This window comes from Bos taurus, chromosome 20 (genome assembly GCF_002263795.3).
Source record: "Bos taurus isolate L1 Dominette 01449 registration number 42190680 breed Hereford chromosome 20, ARS-UCD2.0, whole genome shotgun sequence".
In the NCBI taxonomy this organism is placed as follows: Eukaryota; Metazoa; Chordata; class Mammalia; order Artiodactyla; family Bovidae; genus Bos; species Bos taurus.
This window is the reverse complement of record NC_037347.1, coordinates 7,769,594-7,796,068: the sequence shown is the minus strand read 5'-3', so window position 1 is coordinate 7,796,068 and position 26,475 is coordinate 7,769,594. Positions and strand designations below refer to the sequence as shown.

The window sequence follows — 26,475 nt, the reverse complement described above, 5'->3', positions numbered from 1 at the left end:
AAATAATTTGATAAAACAAGACACTGTAGACATGAAGTTTTGCTTTTACATTGTATATTTCCTCAAGAAGCTTAATTAAATTTCACTTCACTGTTCTGTAGGGAAGAGGTATACTTAGATGTAGAATCTGAGCCCAGGGCCATTTGGCTCATACATATTTATATTTGAATTTTATATTGTTGTCCAGGATTTTCCATGAAGAATAGAGTTTTTTTTTTTTTTTTAACTTCTGGTACATTAGTGCAACAGTTATTAATGTTTTTTCATTTCTCAACTCACTCCCATGGGCTTACCTGGATTTTAAGTCATGACATAAATAAGACGGGTGGTAGGATTAGGGCCACTTCTGATGGAGCAGAGGCAGCACTAACCCTTTTGCACCCACTCAAGAAACATTACTGGGATGTCAGTGAGGATGGCATTTGCTGTGGCTGTAACTTATTAAAGTAATTTACAGGTATTAAGAATCTACTGTTAGGATAATACACTATGATTAATATTAATAACCTTGTACCTCACACTGAACATGGTAAAATCACCATTAATAATAACAAAACATCAAATATAACAGTGACAATATTTATTGAGCAATTGCTAAGTGCCAGGCATGTGTTAAGTGCTTCTCATGTTTGAACTCATTTAATCCTTATAACCACACTATGAAGAAAGCACCATAATTATCTGCTTCTTTATGGATGAGGATACTTTGTAAATGTTTTTGGAGATCAAGTAAGTTAGCCAGAGTCACAAAAAATGAGGCATTCTGACTTGACAATGTTTTATTATCTTCAACTTTATCTTCCTCATATAGGGCTCCCCTCATAGCTCAGTTGGTAAAGAATCCACCTGAAATGCAGGAAACCCCAGTTTGATCCCTGGGTCTTCTTCCCTGGAGAACAGAAAGGCTACCCACTCCAGTATTCTGGCCTGGAGAATTCCATGGACTATATAGTCGATGGGGTCACAAACAGTTGGACACGACTGAGCAACTTTCATTCGTTTTATATTCCTCACAAATACAGTAACATCTCAACTCTCTGGGACTCAACTTTGAGCAACTTTGCCTGCCTGGAACAAACCTGAGAACATGGAAAGCAAGCGAAAACATTTCTGTAGTAAACATAGAAACAAAACTCTCTCTGTATGAGATTATACATATTCAGCAGGCAATGAATGGCCAGACTGCGTCCTATCCAGGGTCCTTTCGGAAAAGGTCTGGAGCCTGACTACTTCAGTGGAATCCGAGGCTTCGAGTATGATCACTAATGCTTCTGTGCTATAAAGTGAAATGAGTTTTAGTTTAGTGTTAAGAATTGAAGACCAAAAACCCAGTTGATTCTTAGAAAAATCTTTCATGGTTAGAAAAATAGTACTTGAAATGGGCACATATTTCTTTATCTGAAATGATACATTCTTTACAAATGTTTTAGCTAACAGAGGGTTTGGATGTAGAAGAGAAAATGCTTGCATTGTTGATCTTGTTATGTGAAGACAGCGAAATGCCATCTTGATTTTTTTCTTGTGATTTGGTTAAGACAGTAAAGCTCGACTGTAAAATAAATTCCTTCTATTTATTTGCCCTGTTTTCATTTTTTCTCTAGATCGTTCCTTTGATGCCCTCAAAAAATCCAAGCACCCCTCAACATTGCTTGCTGCTGGCCAGCTCTCTGACATGCTGAATGGTGGTGATGACGTCTACGCTAACTGCATGGTGATAGACCAGGTGAGGTATGAGTGCTGTCGCTAGGGGGATCTGTCCTCTTTTAAAAATGTGCGCATCTCAGAATTCCATTGTGCATTGTTGTATCCTCGGAAAATTCCAGCCTAAGAGCAGCCAGGTGATGTTGCTGTGGAATCTCATCATACGATCTCTTGACGTAGGTCCTTCCTTGGGAACCCAGCACACCTTAACTTCCACCGAGAAGCACCATGGGAGGGGTCTTAGGACACCGGCAAGAAGAATGTGGGAACTTATCCATGGGGCCAAAATAGGAAATGACATTTGGGAGGCCAGTTTCTTCTCTGACCTGATTATGTAATATTTGTATTCAAATCCAGCAGACACTAATGAGCGAGAGCTTAATGCCAGCCCCATGTGAGACTGTCACATAAATTACTTGCTTAATCCTCACAACACACCTATTAGTGTGTGATTAGGATATAGAGCTTTAGTATTAAAACAGAATGGTGAGATGTTGCAGGGAGGCTGGAACCTTTTAGAATTCTCCACCCATTCCCTGATAGAGATTTGTGAGTTAAAACTCAGAGAGACAGATGGCTTGGATGTGTATCTACGTAGGGATTTATTCTTTGTTCTTTCCTGTAGCTTGGTGATCCTCACATGTTAATATTTTTAAAATTATAGTTATAGATCTGAAAATTTCTGCATGCCCTAATTTATGGGAGGTTTAAGGGATTCTCAAGAGTAATTTTGATAGCACATAATTTCTGCCTTATTTCCTGGTTTTAAAACCTGATCTCCACATAAGAGTTATTTTGTATATGCTCATTGAACAGTGATCTATTTTGTTCTTTTTGGGTTGTTGTTGTTAGTATACGTATATTGTATACTATATTGTTAGTATACATAGATTTTACCCTATTGTATCTGTTACTTATAGATATTTTTTATGATGTAAACTTTTTTTTTTTCTGTCTAGTGAATGCTAATTTCTGCCCATTGGTTGAATGTCTCTTTCCTTTGGTTATGAGAAATTGTTACATTAAGTGCATAGTATAAATGGGATAGATTGGAGTGATATCCAAAATGACAGAAAAACCAAAAAATCAGAATGGACATCAGCTCTCAAGAACGAGTGCATTTCTTTAGGTGTGAAGCACTGAATGTCAGCCCTAGTTATAGAAATCTAGGATGAGACACAAGAGTTTAGGACAAAGTGGGAGTTCTGGGGACATTCTTTTAAGATGCAAGGTGATTGGACTTACTGTGCTCTAGCAACATTCCGATTTTAATGGCTTTATTCTGTTGCCACATTTTCTCAGTGTTTAAATACATTTGTCATTATTTTTTCATTCTGTTCCCCAGTGAATATTGCAGTACTTCCATTTACCCCCAGAAGCTAAAATTGTACTTGACTCAACATTTGTGGGGGCAAACTGTGTCTTTGTATGTTGTAAGATACATTAAAAATGGAAAACTTTGGAAGCCAAATTAAGGATAGGAAAATAACTTCTGTTTGGAAGTACTTTGAGAGAAGTTTTGCTTTAATAATGTGAAACATACATCCAAAGAGAACTCAAACAGCCTGATTGGTAAACTGAAATGAAGTAGAAGATTGCTGAATTTGTGCAGTGAAACAAAAATCAAAATCTGGCTACAAGTCACAGAGTTTCTTATATCGGTGTGGTGTCGTTTGTAGTATCATTACATCATTTGTTTTACTGTTCCTATGTCCATTTGAATAGCAAGGACAACATAAGGAGTCCAGATTCTGCATACTGAAAATAGTTTCTAGCAATATCTGGAAAGAATCTAATTTTCTTCATCTCTCTCAATCTGGCATGGAAACCTGAAAAAACGGCTAGCTTATTTACATACTGTTTCCTATGAGTTTTCAAGGTTATCAAGCTACCTGATGAGGACGCTCATGTGATATAAACTACTTTGAAAATTATCATATAAACTACTTTGAAAAAAATTTATTTGGACATTATTTCAAGCCTGTATAATTCAGTACAAAGAATTCTTGTATACTCTTAATAAAAAAAATCTCCAAATTTTACCATATTTTACTTCATTATTCTGAGTATGTATTTGTATATGTGTACTTGTAAATGCTTAAGATATGTATACAAATATTAACTTGTTTGAGAGTAAATTGAAAATATGATGCCCTTTTACTCCTCAATCTTTCATAGTGTATTTTCCTAAAAGCATAGATATTCTCTTACTTAAGCCATATAGTTACCAAAATCAGGAAATCATCATCCACACACTATTAGCCGTTTACAGACATTATTCAATTTTAGCCAATTGTTCCAGTAATGTTCTTTGTAGCAAAAGAAAATTAAATAGCATGTCTTGCATTTAGTTGTTTCTCTTTTAGTCTTCTTTAATCTGGGACAGTTACTTAGTGTTTGTCTTTTACAATAATTTTGAAGAATATATTCCAGGTTGTTTTTGGAGCTGCTCTCTTTGTTTTTACTGTTTTCTTGCTCAAAAGTGATGCCTTTTGATGACCACCACTTCAGATCACCAGTACTTCCTTCAGTTCAGTTCAGTTCAGTCGCTCAGTCGTGTCCGACTCTTTGTGACCCCATGAATCGCAGCACACCAGGCCTCTCTGTCCATCACCAACTCCCGGAGTTCATTCAGACTCACGTCCTTCGAGTCAGTGATGCCATCCAGCCATCTCATCCTCTGTCGTCCCCTTCTCCTCCTGCCCCCAATCCCTCCCAGTATCAGAGTCTTTTCCAATGAGTCAACACTTCGCATGAGGTAGCCAAAGTACTGGAGTTTCAGCTTCAGCATCATTCCTTCCAAAGAACACCCAGGGCTGATCTCCTTTAGAATGGACTGGTTGGATCTCCTTGCAGTCCAAGGGACTCTCAAGAGTCTTCTCCAACACCACAGTTCAAAAGCATCAATTCTTCGGCGCTCAGCCTTCTTCACAGTCCAACTCTCACATCCATACATGACCACTGGAAAAACCATAGCCTTGACTAGATGGACCTTTGCTGGCAAAGTAATATCTCTGCTTCTGAATATGCTATCTAGGTTGGTCATAACTTTTCTTTCAAGGAGTAAGCATCTTTTAATTTCATGGCTGCAGTCACCATCTGTAGTGATTTTGGGGCCCGAAAAAATAAAGTCTGACACTGTTTCCACTGTTTCTCCATCTATTTCCCATGAAGTGATGGGACCAGATGCCATGGTCTTCGTTTTCTGAATGTTGAACTTTAAGCCAACTTTTTCACTCTCCACTTTCACTTTCATCAAGAGGCTTTTTAGTTCCTCTTCACTTTCTGCCATAAAGGTGGTGTCATCTGCATATCTGAGGTTATTGATATTTCTCCCAGCAATCTTGATTCCAGCTTGTGCTTCTTCCAGCCCGGCGTTTCTCATGATGTACTCTGCATAGAAGTTAAATAATCAGGGTGACAATATACAGCCTTGACATACTCCTTTTCCTATTTGGAACCAGTCTGTTGTTCCCTGTCCAGTTCTAACTGTTGCTTCCTGACCTGCATATAGGTTTCTCAAGAGGCAGGTCAGGTGGTCTGGTATTCCCATCTCTTTCAGAATTTTCCACCGTTTATTGTGATCCACACAGTCAAAGGCTTTGGCATTGTCAATAAAGCAGAAATAGATGTTTTTCTGGAACTCTCTTGCTTTTTTGATGATCCAGCGGATGTTGGCAATTTGATCTCTGGTTCCTCTGCCTTTTCTAAAACCAGCTTGAACCTCTGGAAGTTCACGGTTCACGTATTGCTGAAGCCTGGCTTGGAGAATTTTGAGCACTTCCTTAGGGCAAGTGTTTTGATCCACTGGGACTTAAAAAAAAAAGATTATTTATTTGTCTGCCTTGGGTCTTAGTTGGATCAAGTGAGATCTCCCATTGTGGCGCAGAGTCTCTAGTTGTGACGTGGGCTACTGTAGTTGCAGGGCATGGGCTCAGTTGCTCAGCAGCATGTGGGATCTTAGCTTCCTGACTGGGGATCAAACCTGTGTTCCCCTGCATTGGAGTCATAACCGCTGAATCACCAGGGAGGTCCCCAAGTGGGACTGTTTTTTCACACCATCCAGTGGAGGTGGTACTTTCTCTTCCTGATGCAGATTTTAGATCCGTCTTTGGCCCTCTGCTGACTCCCTCCCATGCAGATTTTTCCAGACTGCCCTTACCCTACTGCAAAGTCTCATGGCAAGAGTATGACAGGTTGCTGGCTGAGATTTCATGTTTAGTATTTCAGTTCAGTTCAGTTGCTCAGTCATGTCTGACTCTTTGTACCCCATAAACCACAGTATGCCACGTCTCCCTGTCCATCACCAACTCCCCGAGTCCACCCAAAACCATGTCCATTGTGTCAGTGATGCCATCCAAGCATCTCATCCTCGGTTGTCCCCTTCCTCTCCTGCCCTCAATCTTTCCCAGCATCAGGGTCTTTTCAAATGAGTCAGCTCTCTGCATCAGGTGGCCAAAGTATTGGAGTTTCAGCTTCAGCATCAGTCCCTCCAATGAACATCCAGGACTGATCTCCTTTAGGATGGACTGGTTGGATCTCCTTGCAGTCCAAGGGACTCTCAAGAGTCTTCTCCAGCACCACAGTTCAAAAGCATCAATTCTTTGGCACTCAGCTTTCTTCACAGTCCAACTCTCACATCCATACATGACCACTGGAAAAACCATAGCCTTGACTAGACGGACCTTTGTTTGCAAAGTAATGTCTCTGCTTTTTAATATGCTGTCTAGGTTGGTCATAACTTTTCTTCCAAGGAGCAAGCATCTTTTTAATTTCATGACTGCAATCACCATCCTCAGTGATTTTGGAGCCCAGAAAAATAAAGTCAGCCATTGTTTCCACTGTTTCCCCACCTATTTGCCATGAAGTGATGGGACCAGATGCCATGATCTTTGTTTTCTGAATGTTCAGCTTTAAGCCAACTTTTTCACTCTCTTTTTTCACTTTCATCAAGAGGCTCTTTAGCTCCTCTTCACTTTCTGCCATAAGGGTGGTGTCATCTGCATATCTGAGGTTATTGATATTTCTCCTGGCAATCTTGATTCCAACTTGTGCTTCCTCCAGCCCAGTGTTTCTCATGATGTACTCTGCATAGAAGTTAAATAAGCAGGGTGACAATATTCAGCATTGACATACTCCTTTTCCTATTTGGAACCAGTCTGTTGTTCCATGTCCAGTTCTAACAGTTGCTTCCTGACCTGCATACAGATTTCTCAAGAGGCAGGTCAGGTGGTCTGGTATTCCCATCTCTTTCAGAATTTTCCACCATTTATTGTGATCCACACAGTCAAAGGCTTTGGCATAGTCAATAAAGCAGAAATTGATGTTTTTCTGGTACTCTCTTGTTTAGAATTTACAGGTAATTTAAAGTTTGAGGTATTTTCTGTCTTCTAGTTATGCTAAACCCATACATCTTATGTAGCTTTATTTGATCTTTTGTTTGGGAGACTCAGATTTATGTGACTGCCAATGACTTGTTTCCCAGGTTCCTATAAACTATTTTGTAAGCTAAAATGCCTACTGTTTAGTTTTTGTCTCAAGTATTTAAAACATTTCTCCTCATTTTGAGTCAGTGGTTCATAAAATGTTAAAATCATAGTCAGTTTCTGGTTTTGTAATACAGTTTATAAAACACTTGGTCGTCTTCCTTTTGTGTATTATGGGAGAGCAGGAAGTAAACAAAAATATATCATGTAAGAATTCCTTTGCTTACATAAAGAAAAACAAGAACAACAACAACAAAAAAAACAGAAAAGATAAATAAGTTGGAGGGTCTTTAAATTGTGAAAACTGTATTCTTTGTTCTGCCAATCTTTCCTGGTTTTGCTCAGCAAATATTTTTCTTTCAACTACCAGGTTGGTGATTTGGACATTAACTATATTAATATAGAGGAAATCCCTGCAAATACCTGTCTTGAATCCATGGATTCTTCTCTGGGGCCTGAGAGCAGCAAACCCAGCCTTCCTACTGAAGCCAGTGCTGGCACATACCCACCAAATAAGAGGCCAGAAGTGACGTCACACACGGAAGCCCAATCATCTTTCATATCATCTAGTTCGTATGCTTCCAATTTGAATCTTTCTTTTGGTCTTCGTGGATTTGAAAAGGAGCAAAGTCGTCTAAAGAAAAGAAGGTAAAGTACTACATTCTAGAGAGAAAATGTAGAAAATCAAAGAACTTTGTAGCTGGACTTGGAAAATTCTATTTTCTTATTGTTATTGCCCCCACCATTTTTATTTCTACATCAAAATTTGCCTCCATTTAGGTTCTTATATTTCATGACTTGAAAGTAAGATACATAAGAAAGCAGACAAAAATATAATAAAGGAAAACCACAATGAGATACCATTTAATACTTACTAGATATGCAAAAATTTTATGAAGTGTAATAATACCATATTTTGGTGAAAATGCATATGATAGAAACTCCTATATACAGTTGATATGAGTGAAAGTTGTATAATAACTTTGGAAAATATTTTGGCATTTTCTTGTAAAGTTGGATGTGCATATATATTATGACCCAGCAGTGTTTCTTCTGTGTCCTAAAAGACATGCATAAGACTATTTATTGCAGTAGGAAATAACCCAAATGGTAGGGGATGAAAAGATAAATTACACTGTAGTTACATAATGGGATACTGTGCGGTAGTAAAAGTGAATTAACTATGACTATGTCTACTTGCATAATCACGTGCAACTTAGAAACATGAAGTAGAACAAAAAAAGGAGCCACAAAATACTTCAGTTAGATCTCACATTTATAAAATGCAAAAACAATCTGTTACTGTAGGGCATGTATAATGTGCTTAAGCAATAAGGAAAAACAAATGAGAATGAAGAGGATAAAAATCCCCAAATTTAAGATACTTGTTACATTGAGTGGGCATTGTAGGGAAAGGATAAAACAACAGTGTGGCCAATGTTTGTTTCAAGTTGAGTGGGTTGATGGGTGTTTATTCTATTTTAAATTTTTTATTGGTGTATAATTGTTTCTGCAATGTTGTTAGTTTCTGCTGTATCACAACGTGAATCAGTTATGTGTACACATATCCCCTCCCTCTTGGACCTCCCTCCACTTCCCCACCATCCTACCCATCTAGGTCATCAAAGAGCAGCAAATTGAGGTGTTTGTTTTATGTTTATCCTCTGTAACTTATAGTTACCTTCCATATAATTTCTTGTATATGTAAAAATGTCCTTAGAACAATCATTTTATTGTGTATGATTGTACATATTTCTATGTGTGTGTGCATGTGTGTGAGACCCTGTGTCTTTGTCTTCACTTCTTATCCATTCATCCTTTAGTCTATTTTCTTTAGGGAATAGGCCCATTTTTACTGATTTCATTTTATCCTAGGGCTTCCCGGGTGGCTCAGATGGTAAAGAATCTGCCTGCAATGTGGGAGACCTGGTTTCGAGCCCTGGGTTGGGAAGATCCCCTGGAGAGGAGCCTGGCGGGCTACAATCCATAGGGTTGCAGAGTTGGACACAACTGAGCGACTAAGCACGCATGACTTTCCTTAGGTAGTGAGAACAAAGAGGATTCTTCATGAGAGTGACAAATGAGAATGAAGAAGAGAAAAATGCCCAAATTTAAGATAATTGTTACATTGAGTGGGCATTGTAGGGAACGAATGAAACAATGGTGTGGGCAATGTTTGTTTCAAGTTGAGCCTTGGACCTCTGATTATATGTCCAGTTTTACACATAAGATTATGAATCAAAATAACAATAAAATGAACAGACATATGAGTATATATAAATATGTACCTGAATGAATATTCGACAGAAACTTAATCAGAAAGGAGTGAAAGGAAGGGTAAGAAGCAGTCACTGGGTGCTGATCCCTGGGTTGCGCTGATAAACAACAGCTGGAGATTAGAAACCTTTAACAGGTAACGGTACCAAGAGTGATGTCTAGTGGATAGATAATAAAAGATCTTCTCTAGATTTTTATTGTGTGAGTTATAGTTTTAAAGATGCTTGTGTGGTCATGGCTGCAAATTAAACTGATGGGACATTTTGGGCTCTGCTTTGATTTAAGAGACAAGGAAAATAACCAAATTTGAAGTCTGTTTCTGGTTCTCTCTATTTCAAAATCAAGATGATTTATTGTGTTGTTATTAAAATTTTAGCTCCAGAAGTATAACAGCCAAAGAAAAACTACATTTAAAAAGTACATTATATATTAACATGCCTATGGAAGTTCTCAGCCTCAAAGCTTGAGTGGTTTAAAATGTAGATGGAATGGAAGGAGCTGGAAAGGTGCAAGGTCAAATTCTTGCCTTTTAATTTTATGGTTATCAAAGTTAAATGAGGAAAGAAAAGCAGTAGGTTAGCAGCATCACCACCTGCTTCTGAAGAGTTGTCATAGGAATCATTTTTTAAAATCTCTAAAATTGATAATTGAACAGGACATGTTTGGAACCTCACTTGACTCATGCCTGACCCATTTCTTGTCACCAGCTCTGGAATGAGATCTTCATACCTCTTCTTGTCTTAGTGTGCTTCTGCCCTCCTAACTTGTCCAGGGGCAAAGGAAAGAAAGCCATGCTGCATTTTTCACATGTAAATTGCTCCAGAGCCTGCCCCCTCTCCACTAAACAGCTCAGTGGCTCTGTTTTGTCTGTGTTTTTAATATTTGAAAGGTAACTATTTGGGCCTTGTAAAATTCAAACCCAGATCTCCTGCAGTGCAGGCAGATTCTTTACCAGCTGAGCCACCAGGGAAAGCCAATAATTATATTTAAAAAACAGAAATAATGAAGATAGTAGTAATTTGAAATGACTTTTGCTAGGTTTAAATGTTCATTCGGGGAACCATAAAATCTTGTTTAAGAAGATCTATTCAGGATGAGGGGAGAGGAAAAAATGATAGAAATCACTTAAGTATGAATTTTGTTAGGTGGTGAATGAGAGCCCCTTGTAGCTGACACCAATAGAGACTGAATTCAGGGAGGTAGAGAGCCATGGCTGTCTTAGTTGATGACTTAGCTGTTTGTTCGCTTTTTGCTGCAGTTCCAGCCTTGATGCCTTGGATGCTGACAGTGAAGGAGAGGGCCATTCGGAGCAGTCGCACAATTGCTACACTCCCGTGTGTCAGAGTTCCTCGAGAACTGGCATTGCTAGCGGGGATGAATTGGACTCTTTTGAGACCAACACTGAACCAGATTTTAATATCTCCAGGACGGAATCATTTTCTTTATCAAGTAGCCTGCAGCTGAAGGTATTCTTATTAGTATTCATTTGGTTTATTAAAAGCCTGGAAAGTATGTTGTCTAAATCTGCTCATCTCTGAAAGACAAATTATGTTTATGGTAACACATGTGAATGTTTTTTTAATTGAAGACCCATGAACTTCACGAGTCTGTCTTTTCACACTCTCACATTCTAATGTGTATAGTCCCTACGTAGAATGGCTGATTTGTTTTCATGATTCCCCACCAACGAAAATCATCTTTCATGTTTTTGGAAAATGTTACCATTTTATAGTGTTTTCTGCCATCATCCCTTAAGCAATGGGAGAAAGGCTGGTAGTATGAAGTGAGTTTAAATGATCAAGCTTGTTTTGCACACATAAAATTTTACTTGGTTCTGGTGATGAGGTAAATAATATTGCCAAGGCAGAGGTAACATTTGTTGAGCTGCATGAACTCATCTGGAATACCATAGACTCTGTTAGTTTTTCCACAGGAGACAGCTTTTGTGTCTTTTTTCACATTGGAGTTTCATTTCATTGTGGTTTCTTGAAATGACTAAACTTTTCCAGTCTTACAGGGAAGCCCATTTATGTTTGGACCTATGTTTTCTGTTTTATTTCTATTGTCCACTTGTTTTCTTTTTAAATTGAGTTTACTACTGTAAATGCAATGTGTTTGAGTAAAACACTATAAAACGATACGTGCTATGCTTTAACATCTCTTATCTCAAACATATGGTGGTTATGATTATGTTTTATTTTTATAGTATGCTCTACAATATGCAAAACATGCTTCATGTATGTACAAAACACATACTTTTCTCATAACTCACCTAGGATATAAAGTGGTATTTTTATTTTAATTTTTGATCTGTTAAAGTTGTGCAGAGATTAGACGTCCACATTGCCCAAAGCTTGGTGAGAGAGTCAGAACTCAGATCTAGGCCTTCTGACCCTAGAACCTGAATCCTCTACCCTCAGCTCTGAGGTCTGTACAGCTGTCATCATCTTCTGAAACTAAAGATCATGTGATATTTTTGGATAATAAAAATTAGATATGGTTATTCATGTAGCTAGTTCTCAGACTTGTAATTTGAATGGAACTATGAAAAACTCCAGAGAAGGCAATGGCACCCCACTCAAGTACTCTTGCCTGGAAAATCCCATGGATGGAGGAGCCTGGTAGGCTATAGTCCATGGCGTCGCTAAGAGTTGGACACGACTGAGCAACTTCACTTTCACTTTTCACTTTCATGCATTGGAGAAGGAAATGGCAACCCACTCCAGTGTTCTTGCCTGGAGAATCCCAGGGACGGGTGAGCCTGTTGGGCTGCCGTCTATGGGGTCGCACAGAGTTGGACACGACTGCCGTGACTTAGCAGCAGCAGCAGCATGAAAAACTCATCATTACTTAGAAGGAAAAGTAATTCTCTGTGAAACAGTTCTATACTGTTCACTTTTAAGAAGAATCTATCCTATAAATTATGGCTTGCCTTGCCTTTGTAATTACCCTGTATAATTTTTTGCCAAGGAATTCTGGATAATTTTCAAATTGCTATTGTTAGGAAAAATGATTACCATGCATGACTTCAATGCAGAGGATGGCACTTGGCTAGGGCCCTTTGTGACCAACTCACTGTTAGGGGATAACTTAGGTTGGCCTTTTGGACTGCCAGGCCCACTGGGTCTTTCCCAATAAGAAAGTCATGGTTGCCATGGCTCAAGGCCATTCAAAGCAAGGTCAGGCTTCTATTTTCAACTTTCCTCCAGGCTCTTCAACTAAAGCACGAGCCTAAGGCAACCATGTGCTTTTACTTATGGAGAACAAAAGAAAATAGTGCTTCTAAAGGGCTGTTGCTGACGCCTTGTTTTAGTAACACATTTTGCAGCACTTTCTTTTACCTCTGACCTTAAGTGGTATCTTAATGGGAGGTGGGCCTCAGTCCTAAGTCCACATGGCCTCTGTTGGATGGGTTTGGGTGCCGTAAATGGCTTTAGTGACATTCTGTTGCACATTCATGTAAGATTTCTAGAATATGTAAGAAAAACATGTTTTTATTATCTTGCCTTCTTACACTTTCACATATGTTGCCGATATAATGATAGAAATAATAGGTGGTTGGGCACACAGGAAGAAAACAGCAGGTCACTTAAAGGGATAAAGTTAAACTATATACACCAGTGATAATTCAAACAAAATCCCAGGAAGTACTGGATGGAAGATCTGTTGAAAGATGAGCAAAGACTAGAAGGATTTGTATAATGCTCTATGCATTCTTTTTTGGAGGCTGCAGCTAATATTACAAATAGCCTTTGTGTGTGAGTCACTCAGTCATGCCCGACTCTGTGATCTCATGGACTGTAGCCCACCAGGCTCCTCTGTCTGTGGAATTCTCCAGGCAAGAATACTGGAGTGGGCCGCCATTCTCTTCTCCAGGGGATCTTCCCAACCCAGGGATCAAACCCTGGTTTCCTGAATTGTAGGCAGATTCTTTGCCATATGAGCTACCAGGGACACCCTCAGGAAATAGCCATTAGGAACTTTTAAGAACATAATTTTAGGTGACTGTTTCTTTACCTTCTAATAATTGTTATGTATATAGATCTTAGTTCATACGGAATTTTGCTTAAAGGCTACAGTTTAAAATTATAAAAATAAATGACAACTCAGGTCAAAAAAAGTCAGACTTGTTGAATATGCAGAGAAAATTATGTGACTTAATTTTTCACTTTTAACCAACATGGTTAGAATGTTATACTTGTATCCTAAGTATATCCTATATACTTGTATAAAGTATATAGGAACTATTCCCGGAGCTCAAGTTTATTTGAGCATTCAAAAAACAATAGCATGTTTTAGAGTTGTGAGTGAGAGACAAACAGAAACAAATCATTAATAAGATTACATCAGAAATATTCAAGTTGAATCGTTTTTGTAAAGGTCCTGATTTAGTAACGTTGATAATGAGTGCATACTTTCAAATCTTCTGTGGAATTTTTTTAAAAGCTTTGTTATGATTTCTTTTAGGAATCATTGTTTTCTGGAATCCGTTCACGTTCGTATTCCTGCTCATCACCCAAAATTTCTTTAGGAAAAACTCGATTGATGCGTGATTTTACAGTGTGTAATTCAATTGAAGGTAAGCATTATTTACCATTTGGCTGTGAAAGCATTCTTTTCCAGAGTGGATTTTCAGTTAGTAAAAGTACATAAAACATATAAGAGGAGCAGGCAAGTATTCTAAATTTCATTTTCACTATTGAGTTTTCTACTCTTAGCAAAACCCTCAGCTCACTGGATATCACATAAAGCATAAATTTTATTTTGATGAAATCACAAATATGTACACACCTCTCTGCTGCCTTATTTTTTTTAATAAAATGTTTTCCTCAAGGGCAGTGTAAACTAGAATTTATTCTAGGTTCCTTATTGTGAGAACTTTAGAGAATTTTATTTAAGTAAATTAGTGATGAAATAACCCAACTCCCCAGAGGCAAAGCATTGCAAAATAGATTATCTTCATTTCTTTATTTAATAAGGAACTTTAGCAAGTTAAAAGAACATACTTGAAACACAAATAGGTATATCTCAAACAGTATTTTTTGTGACCCATGTAAACAATAATAGATAAACTTTTATACAATCAAATTTTAATTAGAATACAGCATACCTACAGAGAATTGTTGGAGAAGGCAATGGCACCCCATTCCAGTACTCTTGCCTGGCAAATCCCACGGACGGAGGAGCCTGGTGGGCTGCATTCCATGGGGTCGCGGAGAGTCGGACACGACTGAACGACTTCCCTTTCACTTTTCACTTTCATGCATTGGAGAAGGAAATGGCAATCCACTTCAGTGTTCTTGCCTGGAGAATCCCAGGGACGGGGCATCCTGGTGGGCTGCGTCTATGGGGTCACACAGAGTCGGACACGACTGAAGTGACTTAGCAGCACAGAGAATTGATGCTTTTGAACTGTGGTGTTGGAGAAGACTCTTGAGAGTCCCTTGGACTGAAAGGAGATCAAACCAGTCAATCCTAAAGGAAATCAGTCCTTAATATTCAATTGGAAGGACTGATCCTGAAGCTGAAACTCCAATACTTTGGCCACCTGATGTGAAGAACTGAGTCATTGGAAAAGACCCTGATGCTGGGAAAGATTGAAGGTGGGAGGAGAAGGGGACGACAGAGGATGAGATGGTTGGATGGCATCACCGACTTGATGGACATGAGTTTGATCAAGCTCTGGGAGCTGGTGATAGACAGGGAGGCCTGGCGTGCTGCAGTCCATGGGGTTGCAAAAAGTCAGCCATGACTGAGTGACTGAACTGAACTGAACTGAACTGATACCTACAGAAAGAAGTACATATTATAAGCATGTAGCTTGATAAATTTTTAAAAGTGAATTCAGATAAATAAGTAGAGTAGTTGTGGGCAACTCAGAGCTGCCCTTATAGTCTCTCTTAGCTACTATCCCAATTGTTAGCTGAATTCTGGAGTGTGATTATTTAATACTTTCTGTTCATAGTGTATTATGTAATAATTACATTTAAAGGTGTTATTGGGAAGTATTAATGTCAGTCTGTAGTATATAGTATTATTACAAATTTTTTGTCAGTGTATCAGATAATGCCTTGTTTTGGTCTATTATCTATCCTTAAGAGTCTTAGAGGACTCAGAAAGCAGGAGATGTGCTTAAGTATTCTCAATATTTGGAATATTTAAAATAGAACATATTTTACTCCTTTTTTCTTATTCTTGCTTTGTTATATTGCCATTATTTTGCATTTTTATGCTGTGTGGAGCAATGTTGAAAGCATAATCTTTGTGCTTGGACTTGCCATTCTAAAACAGTGACTCATGAATGGCTTCAGTCAGTATTTGCTGAATGAATATACAGACAAAATGCATAAATCACAAAACAAGTGCTGCAAGGCATTTTTTTTTCCCTTTTTCCTCCTGGGATGTCTTTTTGGAAGAAGAGAAAACAACACTGATACAAATGTCAGTTTTGATTTTTAGAATGAAAGATGGAGAGAAAGGACTAAGAAAAACAAGGATACAACTACCTTGAGGGGACAGGAGTAGACGATGGATTGAATTTGCCCTGGATTTTTTTTTTTTTAATACCATAAGTCTGTCTAGGATCTCCAGGTCCCCCTGACCTTAGCTTAGGTTGGGATTCCTTTTAATGGCAGCTTGGATACCTTTTCACTAATAGTCTTAGAGATGGCGAATTAACTTTGTGCTATAACTATTTGGAAAACACTTAAGTTTTCTGTGCATTGTGCAAAATGGTACCTTTGGCTTTTTGTCTCTAGTATCTCTGATTGTTAAATTCTGACAGTTATGATGTTTGAAATCTCAGATGACTGAGGGAAAAATTGAAGTTTGTAAGGGAAAGAGCCCTGATTTATGAGTTCTTTAATGAATAAGGAAGGGTATTTTTGCTTTACATACATTCCGTAAATCTTTGCATTTGAATTAGAAAGAATAAGAAACTGAAATTAATTCCCTGTTTTTTTTCTGTGAATAAAAGCTTGTCTTTAGACAGTATATTTAAAAATAGGGCAGTTGAATGAAGTTTGATACTCTCCAGAGGTAAGAATTACAAACAGGCAATTTAGGTTGAGGTTACACACTAAATGTACAAAGATTCCAATGAATATTCTTCTATGGTAGCAAACATTTGGGTTGATAACATTTAGGTCAGTCAAAATCATAGGACTGCGAAGAGTAAATTAACTCTTAAGGAAAAAGAAATAATTTTAACGTGTGTGTGTGTGTGTGTATGATCACAGCACATGTGTGAAAGCTTGACTGCTTCAAAGATGTGTTCTAATGTTTCATTGTTCAGTCTGCTTGCTGCTGCTGCTAAGTCGCTTCAGTCGTGTCCGACTCTGTGCGACCCCATAGACGGCAGCCCACCAGGCTCCCCCGTCCCTGGGATTCTCCAGGCAAGAACACTGGAGTGGGTTGCCATTTCCTTCTCCAATGCATGAAAGTGAAAAGTGAAAGTGAAGTCGCTCAGTTGTGTCCGACTCTGAGCGACCCCATGGGCTGCAGCCTACCAGGCTCCTCCATCCATGGGATTTTCCAGGCAAGAGTACTGGAGTGGGGTGCCAGTGCCTTAACTTAGTTCATAAAATCATTAAATGTTGCCATGTTTTGGCCTTCTCTCCATTTTCTCCAAATTAGGGAAAGTGATAAAGATATTTGGAGCAGTGCCCTAGTTATACAGAATAACTTGTTTTCTTGTTATTTGTTAACTGGTGGTATGTATAATGATAACGTAGAGTTGAGTACATTGTGTGCACTTCAGACTAACACATGACTGCTCATTCGTCTGCCTTCGTTTTCATTTTATTGTTCTGTGTCTTGTAGAGCAAAGAGCTTACAGCTTGCCGGAGCCACCGAGAGAACAAAGGTATTTTAACTCTTTCAGATTTCCTGAGGCACTGTTTGATCCATCTTTGGAAATGTTTAGCCATTGTTTTCGGTACCTGTTCAGTAGTTTGTGAGAGGTTTTGCATAAAGAGCCTGCTTGAGGCTTTGCTCCCTTTGTGATCTGCGTGGGTGTACGTGTGCCCGCTGCTCCGTTCAGTCCCTGGATGAGCAGGGCTCAGGACTGGGGACAGAGTAGGCTGGGGTTATTTTCAAAGCCAAACACTTCCAAGCACAGGACAGTGGGGAGCAGTGTGAGACCACCTGCTTTAGAAAGGCATCAGGTTCTCACAAGGTCTGTCCTCCACAACAGGAAGACTGCTGCGTGATAACAGGCCCTGGTGCCAGCTACAGAAAGTATCTAACATCCCTGCTGTCTGTTATCATGGAGTCTTGTTTAGAAGTGTTAAGTTTGAAACAAAGAATAAATGATACAGAAAACGCTTTGAACATTATCAACTTTGTGATTAATATGCAGATTTGAAAGCTGTATGCCCTAAGCTGCTCTTTCCTCTAGAAGGTAAAACTGTCCTTGGAGTTAACCTTGGGCAGCCAATGAGCCAGCAAACTGGACCACTGTGTTCTGTGGGTCTTGAGAAACTAACTGTTATGAGTCACACTGTGAAACAGCCTTGGGGTTATGTCAGACATGGCACAAATGTTTGACTTTGAGAGACCATATGAGAAGGAAGAAAATCGTTTTAATTTGGGTGCTATTAATGCTCAAACTCTGAGATCTTTTACTATATAGATCAGAATGGACTATTTTGCTTTACATCTTGGACTGTAAGTATGAAGAAGAAAAAGAAATCTCCTTTTGTTCCTTTCTATTTTTTGGAAACCAGAATAGAAATTTTGAAACAGACAGACTTAGAATGCCACTTAAGCATAGGCCAACGAGGATGGCATCAGGACAATGACAATGATGACAGTAGAGAGCAATGACTGTTGTTGGGTGTTTTCATGTGCCTGGCACCATTTTAGATGCTTTACGTTTATGACTTATTTAAATTATTTACTGACTACTTCTGGAATTTGTTCATCATCCTGGTCATCATTTTGATTAGCAGTCTTCTCCTTGCCATCTTTTTAACAATTGAAGAAGTAGGCTGGGGTTATTTGACTGATTGTAAAGATTTATTTTTTAAATCAAAAATATTTTCCATCAGGAGAGGAATTTCAGACTGAGTGAGCCAATGTCAGAATCAGTTAAGTACTGACTTATGAAATGTGTTAGCTTGAATGGAGACACAGACAGAGAACAGACTCATGGACATGGGGCAGTAGGGAGGAAGGAGGAGGTGGGATGTATGGAGAGAGTAACACGGAAACTTACATAATCGTATGTAAAATAGATTGCCAATGGGAATTTGCTGTATGACTCAGGGAACTCAAATCAGAGTTCTGTTAACAACCTAGAGGGGTGGGATGGGGAGGGAGGTTCAAGACAGAGGGGACACATGTATACCTATGGCTGATTCATGTTGATATTTGGCAGAGACCAACACAATTCTGTAAGGCAATTATCCTCCAATTAAAAAATAAATGAATTTAGAATTTAAAAATAAAAAGTAAAAGGGCTTGAACAACAACAAAAAGTGTTAGCTTGGATGGAATGTATAGGGATCATCTCTTTCTCTCATATTCCTCATTCCTGGTCCCCGCCCCCCATTCTTTGGTCTGTCTCTGGTCTACATCCTGAAAGCATCCACCTTTCTTAGCCCTATCCCCTGGTGTATCCAGTAGAGTCGATCTTTCACCTCACCCACTGTATTCCTGACAGCTTGTTGGTTACGCCAGTATGATACCTGCCTAGACCCTAATGCTTTGCTTTGGTCATGTTATAGATATTTACTTGAGGGTTTGCCTTCTTTATTTGCCTTATTTATTTTGATCACTTAGTTTCTGGAAAAGAGTTCAGCCAGGTAAAAGGAGCCGGGGGTGGGGGGGGGGGTGGGGCTCATTTTGGACCTTGCAGGCTCATTCCTGTAGGAGCAGACACTTCATCTATCCCAAGTCCTTAGGATTATGTGGTATGACTCAGTTATTTTATTGCCACCATCCATCTTAAATCTGATGGATCTACTACCTTTTATTTAAAAAAAAAAAAAAAACTGATCTGAGTGTTCAAAGTTGAAGTCTCAACTCTGTCAGTTTTCAATTTGGAAAACTGGAGCTTTTTAAACACTTAGATGCCAGGTTCTGAAAAAAAACAAATAGGTTAGCATATTGACTAGGCCAAAGCCTTTGACTGTGTGGATCACAATAAATGGTGGAAAATTCTGAAAGAGATGGGAATACCAGACCACCTGACCTGCCTCTTGAGAAATCTGTATGCAGGTCAGGAAGCAACAGTTAGAACTGGACATGGAACAACAGACTGGTTCCAAATAGGAAAAGGAGTACATCAAGGCTGTATATTGTCACCCTGCTTATTTAACTTATATGCAGAGTACATCATGAGAAATGCTGGGCTGGATGAAGCACAAGCTGGACTCAAGATTGCTGGGAGAAATATCAATAACCTCAGATATGCAGATGACACCACCCTTATGGCAGAAAGTGAAGAGGAATTAAAAAGCCTCTTGATGAAAGTGAAAGAGGAGAGTGAAAAAGTTGGCTTAAAGCTCAACATTCAGAAAACGAAGATCATAGCATCTGGTCCCATCACTTCATGGGAAATAGATGGGGAAACAGTGGAAACAGTGTCAGACTTTATTTTTCTGGGCTCCAAAATCACTGCAGATGGTGACTGCAGCCATGAAATTAAAAGACACTTACTCCTTGGAAGGAAAGTCATGACCAACCTAGATAGCATATTTAAAAGCAGAGACATTACTTTGCCAACAAAGGTCCTTCTAGTCAAGGCTATGGTTTTTCCTGTGGTCATGTATGGATGTGAGAGTTGGACTGTGAAGAAAGCTGAGTGCCAAAGAATTGATGCTTTTGAACTGTGGTGTTGGAGAAGACTCTTGAGAGTCCCTTGGACTGCAAGGAGATCCAACCAGTCCATTCTAAAGGAGATCAGCTCTGGGTGGCCACCTCATGCGAAGAGTTGACTCATTGGAAAAGACTCTGATGCTGGGAGGGATTGGGGGCAGGAGGAGAAGGGGACGACAGAGGATGAGATGGCTGGATGGCATCACTGACTCGATGGACGTGAGTCTGAGTGAACTCCGGGAGTTGGTGATGGACAGGGAGGCTGGCGTGCTGCGATTCATGGGGTTGCAAAGAGTCGGAGACGACTGATCAACTGAACTGAGCTGACCTATCATTCTTTAGTTCCAAGAGTTAGATCTCCTCCCATATTGTTCTTCTCTTAGATACTGGATGGCTCTTGATGGTGTCCCAAAAGGTGTTCCAGAGAGGATTTCTTTTCAGCTTTCAAATGTACTTTTTTCTCCATTCCATGTTATTCCAAGAGTTTTGCAAAGCAGAATGCTTAAAACACAAGGGGTATAGAAATTTATGGATATATTAAGCAGTGGGTTATCTGAGAGGGTGGCTGTGAAAGTAGAAGGAAAATAAAAGGGCCTGGGTTCCTCGTGTTATTCTGAGTAGTTGTAAGACACTTTCATTTCTGTTTACCTTTTAAACTATTTTCTGTAAGTAGCAAACCCAGTTTCACTAACTGCAGGATTTCGATGGCAGGACACACACTGTCCTGCAGGACCGAGAGGTAGCTCTGAAGTATTCCTTATTTATTTTAAATGCATTCATAGATATGAATTCTCAAGTCTAATAGAAAGGTCAAATAACTTAGTTTTCTTTAATGTGTACCAGGTAATTACATGTTATATTTAAGTGTGAGAAAGAACCTTAGAAATAATTTAGTCTTTGATTAGATAGGAAAAGTTGAAGTCCTAGAAAGTTGTCATTTTACATTTCATGCATATCTATAGCATGCTTGCTTTTGAGAAGTATTTCCCAGAGATGAATGTATTAGCCACTAACACTGACAAATGGGAAGTCTGAGGGGGATAGAGAGACATTGGTTATGAAATGTTTATTATGGAAATAGTCTGCAGAAATGTTATCTGCTTGATCTTTAATATATTCATGCTTTCTCTCTCTGTGATAAGATTAGAAATATCAGAAGATCAGACACAGTTCTGGGAAAATAAGAAAGTTCCAGGGAAATTTTATTTTCATAGCTGGGACCATTTTTTTCCTCCTAAAGAGTGATTCCATGGACTAGTGGAAAATAAATGATATTCGGTGTGTTCAAAGATTGGGTACAGTTACCTTTAGCTTACCTCTTATTTTGAGGGAGTTTCTGTAGTCTTCTCTCCTTTCCAACAGAGAGAATCTCAGGTTGCAGAAAACGTGACTGAGTGGGAGAGACGGAACCCTGAGGCAGATGATCTGTTTCTCAGGCTATACGGACAAAGAAATGTGTGTCTTCTGAGTATTATCTCTGTTCCAAAAATAAATAAAGTCCCAGTTTCATGTCATTAGTTATTTGGCTTCTGGGTACTAGAAAAATTCTATTAGCATGGTAAACAGGGAGATGAATGTTTTCAGAATAAAGTTGTGATTCTAGGATTTCCTTTATTTCTCCAATATTTTAATATATATTTTTTAAAGTATTCAGAAAAGCTGAAAGAATTATATACTAGAATACCTATTTCCACCACCTAGATTCTGTAATTGTTAGCATTCATTGTGAGGTAGTTGCTTTATCACATACCTGTTCAAGTAAATATAAGATGTATTTTTGAAAGTTTCTATTCTTATCTTTAGAATAACCATTAAAGGCTGAAAAAATATATATGTTTAAATATATGTGTAATATATATACACAAAAATATGTGTAAAATACATCTGTGTATTTGTCTATACACACACATATGTATGTATGACTCCTGGTTTTTTTGCTCCCTGTGATAAGTTTTATAAGCTGTGATAACAGGTTCTTTTTTGTAGAATTCAGGAAGAAGAATGGGATAAATATATCATACCTGCCAAATCAGAATCTGAAAAATACAAAGTAAGCCGAACTTTTAGCTTCCTCATGAATAGGATGACCAGCCCTCGGAATAAATCAAAGGTAATTAAGGTTTTATGCCTACTGTCCATAAAGCATGAATGGCTCAGTTTCTGAGCAATTAGTATAGTTTGCACTTTCCCTTTAAATTCACTTACCACAGATTTTATACACACACGTTTAAACATCTCTGTATTTCATGTGGGGCATTTTCCAAGTCATTGGAAGTACAGAGACCACGTCATCCTGGTAGAGGTTTCATTTTGGCGTTATCGTATCCCTTGGTGTGCAGCCCTCCTCTCCGGATAGGACACATAAAGACTTTGTATGACTTCTGTACGTTGGCTGGCTCTGAGCATTTTTCTCTTCTTTTTTTTTTCTCCACGTTGCTGCTGCTGCCATACCTGAAGACAAAAGGCAAGGATGCCAAAGACAAAGAGAAACTGACTCGACATCAGTTTGTCCCTGGAACTTTCTCTGGGGTTCTGCAGTGTTTGGTTTGCGATAAAACGCTCCTGGGGAAAGAGTCATTCCAGTGCTCCAGTAAGTTCTTGGGCCCCACGTGGGCTGTCTTCCCGCTTCGCCTCCCGCGAGAATAAGCATCCTGAGGGTAGTGTCATCACTCAGTGCGCTCACACAGACGTCTGTTTCTGTGCCTCCATGTGGTTTCATTAGCAAGCAGCGACCTGTAATGGCTGACTCCATACTTTTCGTCCACATGTGATAGTCTCTCCCCAAACAGGCTTGCATACCTTACTGCCTACTGATGTCTCCACTTGGAAGTCTGAGCAGTGTCACAAATGTTATGTGTCCCCCTGGGGCTCCTCTCACTTCCCTCTGTGCCCACCTACATGCTGACCCTCTCAGTTAATGGCAGTCCCATCCTTCCAGCCAAATGCTTGCACCAAAATTATTCCTACATCCAAGCCTTGAACGTTACTCTTGGCTCTAGCTTCAAAATATATTAATATTTAGAGCCAACCACTTCTCACACCTGCCACTGTTAGCAGCTTGGTCTAAATCTGCCATCTCAATGGCTTTGCAACTGGTTCCCTTGTGCATTTACTGCAGAAAGTATAGTTCTCAAAACATCAGTCTGAGTGCGTTTGTCAAGGCATTATCCCCATGTTCCAGATTCTCCTGACACTTCCTGTCATCCCCTGGGACAGCCAGAGCCCTGACAATGGCTCCCAGGCCCCCATGGTCTCTCCTCCCGTCCCTTCCCCGACTCCTCCGGTTCAGTCCCTCTGGCATCTTTGCTGTTCTTCCAGCATGCCAGGCTCCAGGTGCACTTCTGCCTGTGGGCTCTCCTGCATATCCCCCTGCCTGCAGAAGTCTTGCCACAGTCAGCCGATGGTTTGCCCCCTCACCTCCTTCAGGTCTGCTCAGATGGCACCCCTTAGTTAGGCCTTTCCTGACCACCCTTTGCTTGGCTTACTTCCTGTCCCCCTTCCTCTTTCTTATCCCACTATAGCATTTCACATCATCTAACTTGCTCTCTGTTCTCTGTATCAATTTTATTATCTGTCTCCTTCACCAGATTATAAATTCTACAAGGGATGGGTTTTTGTCTGTTGATTTTGTCCTCTGCTATGTCTGTAGTGCCTGGAATAATGCTTGCATAGTTCAGTTCAGTTCGGTTCAGTCGCTCAGTCGTGTCTGACTCTTTGCGACCCCATGAATCGCAGCACGCCAGGCCTCCCTGTCCATCACCAACTCCCAGAGTTCACTCAGACTCACGTCCATCGAGTCAGTGATGCCATCTAGCCATCTCATCCTCTGTCGTCCCCTTCTCCTCCTGCCCCCAATCCCTCCCAGCATCAGAGTCTTTTCAGTGAGTCAACTCTTCGTATGAGGTGGCCAAAGTACTGGAGTTTCAGCTTTAGCATCATTCCTTCCAAAGAACACCCAGAGCTGATCTCCTTTAGAATGGATTGGATCTGCATCCATCCATCCATCCAACTGCAAGGTTGGATCTCCTTGCAGTCCAAGGGACTCTCAAGAGTCTTCTCCAACACCACAATTCAAAAGCATCAATTCTTTGGCGCTCAGCTTTCTTCACAGTCCAATTCTCACATCCATACATTACCACAGGAAAAACCATAGCCTTGACTAGCCGGACCTTTGTTGGCAAAGTAATGTCTCTGCTTTTGAATATGCTATCTAGGTTGGTCATAACTTTCCTTCCAAGGAGTAAGAGTCTTTTAATTTCATGGGTGCAGTCACCATCTGCAGTGATTTTGGAGCTCAAAAAAATAAAGTCTGACACTGTTTCCATTGTTTCCCCATCTATTTCCCTTGCATAGTAGGGGCTTAGTAAATATTTGTGGAATGAAAGAATAACTCAGTGCAAGAGAATTCAGGCCCAGGCAGATGAAATACATTTTGTGGTACTTGTTGGTGACCAGAATTCAGGAGACATTTTGGAAGTGGCATGGGAGTACACAGGGAGGCGAAGAGCAGGGGAAGATTATATGTAAAGTTCTTCAATAAATTCCCAGAAAATGATTAAAAATGTGACTGTATCCATTCACATTGTCTTTCAGATGCCAGTTTCATTGCATGTTTGAATGTTGCTTTCCTTGGGGACTTGATTTCTTTCTTTTATGGGACCTGATGTAGCATCAAGCAAAAAGAATAAAACTACTCTAAAAAATAAAGTGTGTTCATTTAAAAAATAGCATCAAGCAGTCTAGCTGTGATTTACTTTGCTAAATTTTTAGAAGTTTGTGGAAAGGATTGTTTGTGGATTGTTAATGGCTTGCCTCCATGACTTCCCTGGTGGCTTAGATGGTAAAGCGTCTGCCTACAATGCAGGAGACCCGGGTTCAATCCCTGGGTTGGGAAGATCTCCTGGAGAAGGAAACAGCAACCCACTGCAGTATTCTTGCTTGGAAAATCCCTTGGATGGAGGAGCCTGGCAGGCTACAGTCCATGGGGTCGCAAAGAGTCAGACACGACCGAGCGACTTCGCTTCACCACACTTGCGTGTCAGCAGCCAGTTTACTGGCGTGATGGCACATGCTTCATCAGTTGCGACTCCTTTCTTCTTCACAGGGTCAGATCCCTTCATCTGACCCCCAGCCACATCTCTGACCTTTTTGTCCTCTCATTTTTATTTTTTTTTACTAATTAAGAAAATTAAAATTGATTGATCTATTTGTATTTGGCTGCACTGGGTCTTCATTGCTGGTGTGGGCTTTCTCCCGTTGCGATGAGTGGGAGCCATCCTTCCCTGCGGTGCACAGGCTGCTTTTTGTGGTGACTTCTCTTGTTGCTGAGCACAGGCTCTAGGGTGAGCAGGCTTCAGCAGTTGCGCCTTGCGGGCTCCAGAGTGCTGGTTCAGTGGTTGTGACTCAGAGACTTAGTTGCTCCACAGCATGTGGGATCTTCCCCAGCCGGGAATCGAACCCACGTCCCCTGCATCGGCAGGTGATTCTTAACCACTGGACCACCAGGGAAGCCTTCTCCTCATTTTTAGATGAACTCCTCAAGTTGGGCTGCCTCCACCCACTGCTCTGGTGTCCATTCCTGCCACGTCTTCCTCAATGATCGGATTTTGACCTCTGTCCCTACTGCTTAACAGAAGTCCTCTTCTGGATGGAAACACGGAGTCACTTTCTAGTCAGTTCTGAGCATCTTGCCTCGCTACTGTTCTCAGACTCCCTGCTGTCTCTCCTGTTTCCGTGTCTATTGTCCCTCCATGCAGAAGGATGTCCCCTTTTCCAGAGCACACTGCTCTTCTGTCCATCCCCTGGATGGTCTCCTTTGCCCTAACTTTGTGTGCCCTCCAAACTTGGTTCTCAGGCACTCGTTCTTTTCTCTTTATTGTTTCTAAGTATAGTCACCCATATTTTATTCTGAAATATGGTATTTGGACCTGTTCTTCCCAGATGAACATCGTTACACCTCACTTGCTACTTCCATATTTCCAGTTGCCTAGGGAGGCTGAGCCCCCATGTAACTTGTGACCCTGCTTGAGAATTATGGCAGAGCCACCGTATAAAACAACACTGTCCCCATCGCATCCCATCTGTGGGCTTCGTCTAGAGATTTTCTTGTCTCCCAGACCAAGGTGTCTGAAACCGACCTCACAGTCCACCTGCAGAAGGCTGTTCTTCCTGCTGGGTTTGTGATGCCAGC

The 26,475-nt window shown here is 40.0% G+C and overlaps 1 protein-coding gene and 1 non-coding gene across 16 annotated transcripts in view; both read left to right on the top strand.

The window, feature by feature from the left end:
• ARHGEF28 (Rho guanine nucleotide exchange factor 28) overlaps positions 1-26,475 on the top strand; it is a 344,670-nt gene that overhangs the window by 231,641 nt on the left and 86,554 nt on the right. For all 15 annotated transcript variants that reach the window (XR_009491884.1, XM_059878798.1, XM_059878797.1 and 12 more), the window contains 7 exon segments: positions 1,602-1,723; positions 7,558-7,835; positions 10,723-10,930; positions 13,932-14,043; positions 17,286-17,328; positions 22,272-22,395; positions 22,743-22,875. Coding sequence is in view for 14 of the 15 variants with exons in the window: in XM_059878798.1 (XP_059734781.1) it covers positions 1,602-1,723; positions 7,558-7,835; positions 10,723-10,930; positions 13,932-14,043; positions 17,286-17,328; positions 22,272-22,395; positions 22,743-22,875 (1,020 nt within the window). In the remaining variant the exon portion in view is untranslated.
• Positions 25,108-25,179, top strand: TRNAC-ACA (transfer RNA cysteine (anticodon ACA)). Its single transcript has one exon. It is a non-coding gene; the product is annotated as a tRNA-Cys (tRNA).